Source organism: Plectropomus leopardus, chromosome 21 (assembly GCF_026936395.1).
Source record: "Plectropomus leopardus strain MGB_pleo_1.0 chromosome 21, ASM2693639v1, whole genome shotgun sequence".
NCBI lineage: Eukaryota > Metazoa > Chordata > Actinopteri > Perciformes > Serranidae > Plectropomus > Plectropomus leopardus.
The window spans coordinates 13,037,069-13,047,743 of record NC_142196.1 but is presented as its reverse complement, the minus strand read 5'-3'; the positions used below and the strand labels follow the sequence as shown (position 1 = coordinate 13,047,743).

The 10,675-nt window shown below is 39.9% G+C and overlaps 1 protein-coding gene across 1 annotated transcript; it reads right to left on the bottom strand.

The window, feature by feature from the left end:
* Window positions 1-2,430: 2,430 nt before the first annotated feature.
* foxh1 (forkhead box H1) lies at window positions 2,431-8,601 on the bottom strand. The gene is made up of 4 exons (XM_042510588.2): window positions 8,359-8,601; window positions 6,090-6,669; window positions 5,422-5,526; window positions 2,431-4,606 (listed from the first exon to the last, which is right to left on the bottom strand). Exons 2-4 carry the CDS (start codon window positions 6,549-6,551, stop codon window positions 3,635-3,637), a joined length of 1,539 nt encoding a protein of 512 aa, XP_042366522.2. The 5' UTR covers window positions 6,552-6,669; window positions 8,359-8,601; the 3' UTR covers window positions 2,431-3,634.
* Window positions 8,602-10,675: the final 2,074 nt, after the last annotated feature.

Sequence of the window (10,675 nt, the reverse complement as noted above, 5' to 3'; positions counted from 1 at the left end):
ATTCATGAAATCATATTATAAAATTCACAGTGTTGGAGTTGGGATTTTGTTTTTGTGGAATGCTGCTTTTCCATACCATATTAATAATGTAATGTCACTCTTAGCTCTTCTCTTAACCCCCACTAGGGGTCGCCAAATCGTCACCGAGAGGTCTCCAGGCCTTCATGATTTTAAAGGAGTGTATGAAATGTTATTTTTAAAATATGCAGTAGGCCTACACCTCGAATTTTTAGTAATTTTTGTGAGGAAAAGTAAATGAAATTGTTATTTAGTAGAGTAGGAGCCCCATGTACTGAGACTGCATCCTTGCTGCAGCAGTCGCAGGTTTGATTCGACCTGCTGCCTTTTGCTGCATGTCTTCCCCCTCTCTCCTTGTTTCATGCTTAACTTATCGAATTAAGGCGAAAAGACAAAAAAAATCTTTAAAAAGTACAATGATTGAAAACAATCTATATCCACAGTGTTCACGCCTTGTGAAACAGCCTTATCCTGTATTAGAAAGAGTGCAAAGTTAACACAACCAAAGAGCTAACAGAAGAAAACACTGTATCTGTCAAAAAAGAAGCCTATGAAGTATCTATGTTTGTTAAAATGAAGAAAAAAGACAAGGAACATAATACAGACAGTATTATTTAAATGTTACTGAAAAATATCAAGAAAAACTCTTTTTTGTTGCAATATTTACAAGAAGTAATTTGCTCCAAATTCATCCAAATTGCTTGTTTTACACATTTCATGCAGTTCTTTTGTCCACTATTGGGTTATTTATTCAGTTTATGAGTTGTTCTGTTCTTATATTGTTATGTATTGAATACATGAAATATCCAGAAAATATATCACTTAGTCAGGGATAGTCAGTTTACTCACTTTTAGAAAAAGGAGACCCCAAAAGGAAAAGGTTGTTATTTTCTTATGTTAGCAGTTAGTGATTGAAGGAGTTGGAATGATTTAAATGACACTCTGATGCCTCCAAAGGTTATTGATTGGCAACTTGCAACAGTTAAAATGCACACAACCCAGCAAGGCCCAGTGTGACTGCCAGTCATACATGTAAATTCATGAGAGGGAGTATTGAGATGTAACTCAGGATGCTTGTTTGGGGGATGGGGGGACACGTCCCTGTTTGAGTGGTGTCCCCTCCTCCCATCTTTGGGCCAGGAATGATCAGGTACGAGAGGAGGAAGGATGGTGAGGGAGTGCAGGCATGCGTAGGCAGCTGATAAAGAGATAGCTGCCAGAGCAGCGGGAGGCTGACGGCTGCTGGACGGTTGATGTAAATCAGCTCTGTGTGAGTGTGTGTGTGTGTGTGCTGTAAACTCTTAATACAGATGCCATGGCCTGTGGATCAAAGATGGTTTTCTTGTTTATAGATCACTATTCCTGTGGTAAAATAATCTATCATACTGAAAAGATTTAAGACTCGCCCCCTGCTGCTGTCTCTCCATCTTTTCACTTCATTCACTGGCTAACAGTCAGCTTTTAGGATTTGGAGATTTATGCTCATTATAGGAGAACGTGTGTAAACAGAAAACAAGCAAGAATCAAGAAAAAGACCTTATTTGTGAAATGAAATATACACACTAACTTCAAACGCACTGTGAAACTCAAAATGACTAATCTGTTTCAAAATGGAAAAACATCCACACAACATTTTGCTGGCAACATAAGAACCGCATCACCAAGACAGTCATAAAACACCTAATGGCTTTTGTGGGATAGGAAAACAGAGGGAAATTGTGGTGAAAATAGTCAGCGGTTAAGTAGGCAAATACAAAGCTCATAGAAATTGAGATTATAAGTAAATTAATAATATTATACTTTTTACCCTACATTTGAAAGCTGTATTTACTAGAGAACTTTGATACTTTGAGAACTTGATACTATAAAGTACATTTTCCTTTTACTGATAATGGAGTTGTAATATTGCCTCTTTACATTTAGGCACCAAATGACTTCAGAGAAAAGATATTGATTGAGATGGTAGACTATTCAGGAGTTTTCACTAAAAAGTTAGAAAGTGTAGAAAGTTAAAAAAAAAAAAAAAAGAAAGAAAAGAAAAAAAAAGCTAAATTATTAACTGCAACCAACTAAAAATATTTACTAGAATTCACCACTGAACTCAAAAATCTTGTACTTTTAAAGATCTTTAGATATTTGTTAACATGAAAACATCTGTTAGTCCAATTATGCAGAACTACAGTCCAGCTTTAAAGAGAAGGCAAAGCAAATAAAGCAACCAGCACTTAACAGCCATCTGAACAAACGAGCTAATGCTGAATAACACATAAATGTGAAAGTAGAATCCAACATGTACAAATATACGATGAAAAGAGAGTAAAGTTGTTCAAGATTTTAGTTAAAAATGTTAGTAGAAGGAAGAAATAAAGATGTTAGTAAAATGATTCCCACATACAACACTGAACAGCACAGTTAAAATAAACCGCATTTTATTAACACACCCTGCACAATTCCATAACCTTCTTTTCATACTTAAACTTCTGTTTTCACTTTGGCTCAGTACTGTACAAACCTTTAACAAGACCACAGGAAAACGTCAAAAAATAAAACATTCACTTGTCGAGGTAGGCAGACATTTATAAGCAATTTCCTTTAGATGATGATCACAGTGACATCAAAATAGTGCAAAAAGCTGGCAGTGCAAAGCCCACGGAAAATATTTTTAAAAAAACTTGAGGTAGATATTGGTGGTAGTATAGAGGTTGATTGTCTCCTCTGTCCTTAGAACATGCAGCATTTTCACAGATTAAATGACTATAAAATATACCCCAGATTTCTTTTGCAAAGTGAAATCAAACACTGAAATGAGACAATTATAGGGCCAAATGCAATATTACCATTTATCTAGTTATTAGAGTCGGATAATGCCAATGAAACAGATAAAAAAAAATGTTATAGAAAACATCTAGTCCTATATATTTCTTCATTCAGATCACACTAAAACTCAAGTATTACACATCTGTGCACAGAGACTCACCGTGCCGAAGGAAAAAACTGATATTTTCTGCTAGTTATCTGAGCATCCTATATTCTGTTGAGAATGCTGTCAGGACAAATTGTTGAGTAAAATATTGCAGGTTGTTTACTTAGCAGCTCAAATTCACTGATTCATCACCAGTCCTGCTCAATGCCATTAGTTTTTCACACAACTGTTAAATTCCAGATTAAATCCAACAATACATTCAACATGCGAAGGCAATTTGTGTAAAAAAGCAAATTCATAGCAATAAAAAAAAAAAACAGTGCAAATAAAATTGCCAGAACAAAGAGCCTGTGGTGATACAAACACCATTTCATTGAATGCCTGAGGTAGATATTTTTGTCGTATAGCTGTTTTGTGTACATATTGATAAGAAAACAAGGAGATGTTTGCATTTTAAAATCTCAACATTGAAAAAAAATCACTGGCTTATCTTCTTAAAAACAAAAATCCATCAGATACACGGTCTGTAGTTCAGCGCCCTTTTTTGCATATTAACAGCCAACATATCTTGAGCTTGACGCAGACTCAGTTTTGGAGAATTTGCAGCAGAAATATAGTTCCTTTGTGGGTTAGCATCCGTGTATTTTTGAGTGACAGTATGGCTCAATTTGTGGAAATGAGTCAGTATTTCAGTCAGTACTGAGGGTACCTGTTTAGGGGAGGCCCGTTCTGCAGGGTGTACTGACTGGGCGGTTGATGATGTGAGTGAGAGTTCTGATTGGTCGGTACCAACACGTCAAACACGCTCTTATTTGGAGGCACGGATTGCAACATGTTGTCCAGGTCCATGATGAGGGGAGGTGCTTGAACAGAAACTCGTCCGCTGGGGAGGATGGGCCAATAAGCATGACCCAAAAAGTGACCAGGCGCCACAGGCGAGCTACCATAGCCGTAAAGGGGGAGTCCGCCATGCAGCGGCATCAGAGGACCGCCATTGAACCGCATGCTGGGTGGGGCGACAGCATTGGGGGGAGCGTATTTAGCGTAGGAGGTAGGGAGCTCCCATGGAGGTGCAACAGTCTCCCGTCGGGCGGACTTGTGCAGTGGTGGTCTGTAGTCCTCATAACTATCTGAGCCAGCTTCTCCATCAAGAGGAACACGCTTCCCAGACAGGGGCATCCCTTTCCATTCCTCATCAGAGGAGGAGGAGGAGGTGGAGGCAGGACTGGCGGAGCTAGCTGAAGCACTACGGGCAGAGGAGGCGTAGCGAGGTCGTGGAGGCGGTGAAGGCCGAGGGCGCTCCACCTTGCCCCAGCAGTCCCTGGTCGACACGTCCACATCCCCAGAGACACTAGGTGGCCTCAGGCTGTGCAGCAGAGAGTCAATGGCAAAGGATGAGTCCAGCTTGGGCCGGAACAAGTCCTCCGGTGGCGGGGAGGGATTTCTTGAGCGCATGGCAGGGAGAGGGTTCACCGGGGCAGGCGGTGGCTCCGATTCTGGCTTGTGTCCCTGCAGGATGTAGGGGGCCAGATCCTGGGCAAAGATTGTCTCATCCTGGCGTGACACAGCTGTGTTTTGTCTCTTAAGGAGCTCCAGAGGAACGCGGCTCAACTCCACTGCCCAGAAGTTGCCTTTGCCCTGAGGCTTCCCCGGGTCCTTCAGCACCTACAGGTGGAGGGAGGACGGACAGAGAGGTGACACCTCGGCTTGACAACCTAGTCAGGCAGGACTGAACTAGTTTCACTGTTAACCATCACAATAACAACGGATAAAGGCTTAAAACTGGTTTGAGGGTTCAATCCAGAGCCCCCAGAGCATATTTCTACAGGGGTTAAAAGGATCGACCAACCTCAAGTCAGGATAGTGCAATGCAAATGTTAAAGGGACAGTGCACCCCAAAGTCAAAAACACATGTATTTCCTCTTACATGTAGTGCTATTCATCATTCTAGATTGTTTTGGTGTGAGTTGCTGAGTGTTTAAGATATTGGCAGTAGCGATGTCTGCCTTCTCTCAAATATAATGAAACTAGATGGCACTTGGCTTGTGGTGCTCAAAGGCCAAAAAATAAATTTGAAAAACTCAGCAGCAATGTCTCGTCTCAAAAAATCATGACCCGGCTACTCAAGATAATCCACAGACCTTGTTGTGATCAGTGTCATATAGGAGCTATTTTCTTGGCATTTCTCTCGGCATCCACTGCTTGCTCAAAAATACTCACCACAGAGCTAGCTAACATTGCAGTGCTACCATTTTTGGCACTTGCCATTTAGTTTCATCATATTTGAGTGAAGACAAACATCTCTACAGCTGATATCTCCAACATTTGGCAACTCACACCAAAAGAATAACAATTTATAAATAGCTCTACAAGTAAGAGGGAAAAAATGTTATTTAATGTTTGGGGTTACTTGTCCCTTTAATCTTGTTTTTTGGGGCCCACTGAGGAGCGTACATGGATTTAAAAGAGTTTGAATTTACCTTCACAAAACAGTCATATGAGGAGAGATTGTGTCGCACAGAGTCCCGCCAACCCTTATAGTTCCCCTTGAAGAATGGGAAGAGAGTACTGATCTCCTTGAGGATCTAGAAATAAAAACAAAAATGTCAGTATGGCACATAATATATACTTGTTGGATATGAATTAAGAATAAGACAAGTTGAAATTACACTGAAAATAGTCTTCGATTTTAATTTAATTTGTTTGGACAGTGCTTTAACAGTAAAACAACTTTAAATGAAACGTGATGCACTGTATATCTTATCTTTTGTGATACAGATCAGCGTCTGGTTTCACTGCAGGTCAACCTTATCAAAGCAAACCGAGAATGATAGGGATGGCAGTCACTCAAGTGTCACCAAGAGGCTGCTGTTTTGTGTCACTTTGTTAACTGTAAATGTCAGTTATCAATCTATTGCTTAAAAAAGTGACAGTAACTCCCTGGTATCTTTCCCGATAGAAATATACCACAGAAACTTATTTCATAATTGCAGATATATTCCAATGAAATGCTGCGCAGATTAAGAAGACATCATGAGCACCACCGTGCGTAAAACACTCCGTGCGCCACTTCTATCCAAATCGCCACAAGTAAAGTCTGCACCCTCAAACATATATCAATATGTGTGGGATCTAAATCCATTCTTACCTCAGATAACGTCAGTTTCTTCTCTGGTGACCTTTGGATGACCATGGCTATCATTGCGAGGTACGAGTACGGTGGTTTTGGATACCGCTGATAGTTCTTTTTCTTCCCACCGCTTGCGCTATTCTTCTCCTGTTCGCCGTTCCACGAGGTGATAGTTTCCTGTTTGAAGTGGGCATCTTGAGGATTCGGGTATGAGGAGTCCGGTGGTGCGACTTTATCCATGAACGCCGTGTTGAGATGTTCGTTACGCGCTGCGGGCTTCTCCAAGCGCGACAACTGCTGCGGAACCATCTGAGCCAAGTGGCGATGCCAATGTTGGGCTGGAGGGCTCCGCGCTACACCGCCGGGAGGAAAACTCTGCTGCGCATTTCTGTGGAAGTCAAGTTGATGGCCGTGATGTTCTCCGAGGTGGGACGGAGCGGGTGGTGCCAAGAGGATCTGCTCCGGCCAGTGCTTTGTCATGCTGATCAGTCAGAGGGGGAAGATCGGACCCGCACGTTCGGACAGGAGCACGGAGAGGGGGAGGGAGGCCAAAGAGTCGGTCCTTAACTTCTGGCAGACTGCTGGCTCCAGGCTGACTCTATTTGAAGAGCAAACAATTAACAGTTTCATGTAAATCCCGCTGCGTAATCGAGGGGAGAATGACGCGTTATCTGGGAGCAGAATGACTGATCGCTGCGGGGGGCTGGGGAGGGTCCGTGTACGAGGAGGGGCGAGAGAAAAACAGTAAACTTGTAAATAACCCTTATGATAATATCAACACATGCCACTTACAACGCACAGATTCTGAGTTTGCTTTGGAATCGGTGCTTAGAAGATTTACGCACGACAGACTAAAGCATTAAGTGCGTATTTGGAGTTGGCAACACACCAAAAACAAATAACTGCTTTTACATTTAATAATTCCAGAAACAAGGGAAACATTATCGTACCACGTCCATATGAACGACAGAATATGCTGCTGTTCATATGACACGATGAAGACTTTTCTCTCGAGAGTGACACTTGGGCGCAGAGGCGAAAAGTAAAACTTTGTGGGGGATGGGGTGGAATACAAGAGAGAGCTGAAATTTCGATTGGAGCTTGCATGCAATCAACAATTTTGGTGAGCAATATACAAAAGGAATGGCTAATATACAACTGCTGACACGTTAAGATGTTGCCAATTTAGGCATCATTCCTTTTAATATTTCACACCCAATAAATTGGTCTTTCTTTTTTTGTCAAAAGAATCTCCTACAGATTGAGGAATGCATTTTAAGCAATGTTGCTTTTGCTATTATTAGTGTAGGTTGGCCTTTTTGTTCAGAGAGCAAAACATGCACATGTAAACCGCCAAAAAAGCTTTTTTATTTTGAAGAAAATTAACAATCTATAACTGTTCAGCTGTAGCAGAATAGGTCATTTGGATACATTTTGGTGCTCTGAGGGCGCACTACATTCTGGGGGTGTTTTCGCGCACAGTTGGATCTCCTTGTGCCTATGCAAGATGTCATTCAGTGTTGAAAGACTAAGTTTCGGGAATGCATGTCTTTTGTTCATGTTAACGTAGTGCTAATGTGCAGACGCTTTCTTCCCAGCAAGACAGTGAAAACAAGTTGGCTTAGGAGGAACCCCGTTGGCACGCTGGAGACTGTTCTTTCCCGAAGAAGCTGCTTAGCATGTGAGGAAATACTGGGGCTATTCAACACCATTTGTGGGTTTTCTGGCGCTTACAAGCTGCTAAGTGTCGTTGTTGGGTAGGACATTCACACCTTAAACAGGAGCAATCATGTTTTCCTGAGTTGTTGCCGCGATATATCAATCAAAAAAAAGAGAAAAACTCACTTCAAGAATCAACAACCTACAGTGCATTTCTATAAAGTGTTACACAATCTAAAAGCTGGCATTTTGTTTTATATATATGTTCGTTTGCTTAGATTTTTATTTCATCCTTGTATATATTACATCAGATTGTGATTTTGCCACCAAAATTTGTCACCAGAAAGACGGAGAAATGAAAGAATTGGAAACAACTTGATTTTCAAACTGATATCAAAACACTTAAATTGTGCTGCCAGCTCTTATTTTACAATAAGTCTTAAAGTGCTAAGTATTTGCTTTTGATGACACCAAATTGTATCCGACAACTCCCTCATTTAGCGTTAACTTTCCAATATACAAGGAAAAAGGTACACCCTGTTTGTCAAGTGATTGCAGAAATAAAGATTTTATTTGTGTTGCACGGAAGCATTGTTTTCATAAACAATGCTTCTGTGTGAGGACTTACCAAATGAATTTGCAGAGTTTGTAATGTTTGCAGTAAGACACAAAATGTTTGAACTTGTTTTCCAGGTCAGATGGCCTCCCCTTTCCCAACCATGGTGAGCAACAAACCTCCTTCACCTGCTGCACTTTGAGATTTTCTTCTCTGGTTGCCACTCACTTTGCTGCATGCTCTGAAAGTTTATCCCCCTCTAGTGGTTTCACTTAAAACTCACTGAGAAGCTCAGCTCACACTTGGAATATTAAACAGGTCTCCAAAATAACTTTGAGAGCATTTTTTGTTTGAAAAGTGAATTTAATAGATTTATATGTCAATGAGAATTTTCTTTTTTTATTGAGGTGGAAAATCAAACATGTACAGGCAAATCTCCTCACCCATCACACAAAATGTTTGGACCCAATTTACATTTTAACTCATAGAGAGGTGCTCAGTGCAAAACACACTGATTTAAATATAAACTGTCAATCTGTCTCTTCCTGTCTACTGGAGTGCCAGTTAATAGGCTTTGCCTGAATTAGTGAGCCACGCATGAGAAGAATGGGAAGCCATATGAATAGGACAGCATCCAGGACGAGGCTTGTTCACATAGGCTGATTGTGTCCAGACAAATCCCTCTTAAACTGCCCTGAGATGTATCCTGACACTGAGATCGAGAGGAGGAATGAAGTTTATAATAGAGAAAGTAAGAGGAAGTTTTCATTTCGCTGTCACAGCTTCATTTCAGCAGGAATTTTATATATAAGTTTTTTATTTTATTATTATTTAGTTTAATTCAATTGGACAGTGCACAAAACATTCACTGCATCAGATAGAGCTAAAGGATTTGGAGTAGATGCCACCAGAAATGTGTAGCTTGATAAAGTATTATAATATACACCATAGGACTTATTGTGGGTATTGAAAACCTGCATTGAAGTTTCTTAATTTTTGTTTGTAAAGTTAAGTGACATTTACAGGCAGAAGCATCTGCATCTTGCACAATGTATTTGGCTCCATTGTGCGGATTTATTCAGCAATTTTGTTCAAATTGTGGAAATTTAAAAAAAAAAAATCTGTTAGTCTTTGAATCTTTCTCTGACACCAATGCAGTATAAAGGAGGTACTCACAGAATTTAAACGCACATTATTTTAAAAAATCATTTTTCAAAAGTTCTCATAGAAATAATTTCTTTAATGGAAAGAAGTTCCAATGAGCACAGTTACACGCAAACTCTGTAGATAAATATAAGTTATCTGGACGCAGTTTCTGAAAAGATGCATCACTGTTAAATTCAAATATTGTGAGCACCAAAAATTAGATTCCATTTACTTCCATTCTGTTGTAGTAAATGCAGACACATCAGAGATGGATATCTGAAAATCCAAACACGTAAAACCAGAACTATGCATAAATCTGCCTGGAACAAATTAGACATTTTAAGAAAAAAAAAAAAGCTGACTACTAGTTTTCTTTAATCTTTTGATTGATATCACAAGGTAACATTTCATGAAAATGTTTCTAGGTTTTAAGTATTGTAAAATGATGGCATTGTATCTTCCAGAGCTTTTTCTCACTGCATCTCTGCAAAGTGTCACTGCTGTTGGTTGGCTAGTTCACTGCAGGGGTCAGCAGATCACAGGGTCATCACTGTCTGAATGTTTCGAGATATTAGCAGCTGATTCTGCTTCCTTTGGATTCCGAAACCAGTCAGACTAATACAGCTACTAAAAAAATGCTCTACAGTTGGTTGACATTGTTAAACTAATCTTTAATTATGAGAATGTTAAAGGAGCATGTGTCCAGGCTTGTATTGAATATGTAGTCAAGTATAGGGCAAACACACCCTGACAGTTTATTATGAAAAGACTGAAGCGCATTCATGTTTGACAAACCAGCTGACATGAACTCTCTGACAAACACATTATGCACCCAAACACACCCTTTACATTAAACAAGTTTAGGGTGCTTTTGTACAATGGTATGTCACATTTACTTGTTTCGTCTCTTTACTCGTGAGCACTTAAAAATGGGGATTACAGGTCAGTGTTGTCACACAATTTACAGTATTACAGCCACTCTCATTTAAATATTATAAAGCACAATTTTTATACAAAAGTCTAAGTCTGCTCAGAAATAGTCTTTTTCCTCTCCTCACATTCACCTCACATAAGTTTCTTTCCTTCTGTCTACTGCTGCTACAGATTTATGTTGAATACATGTCAAATAATCATTGATTCCCCTCACACCAAAGTGGCCTATCCTGTGTAATGTCTGATAATTGGACTGAAGTTTGTATATGTGTGTCTCTTACAGATTTTCTTTTAAATACCCACGTGTTAC

What these genes read in the sequence shown, in the direction of transcription:
- foxh1 (XM_042510588.2), bottom strand. Translation starts at nt 6,551, where the DNA reads ATGACAAAGCACTGGCCGGAGCAGATCCTCTTGGCACCACCCGCTCCG. An exon ending in AGAAACTGACGTTATCTGAG is followed by an intron (nt 5,527 to 6,089) that starts GTAAGAATGGAT and finishes TTTTATTTCTAG; the next exon opens with ATCCTCAAGGAGATCAGTAC. An exon ending in CATATGACTGTTTTGTGAAG is followed by an intron (nt 4,607 to 5,421) that starts GTAAATTCAAAC and finishes CTCCACCTGTAG; the next exon opens with GTGCTGAAGGACCCGGGGAA.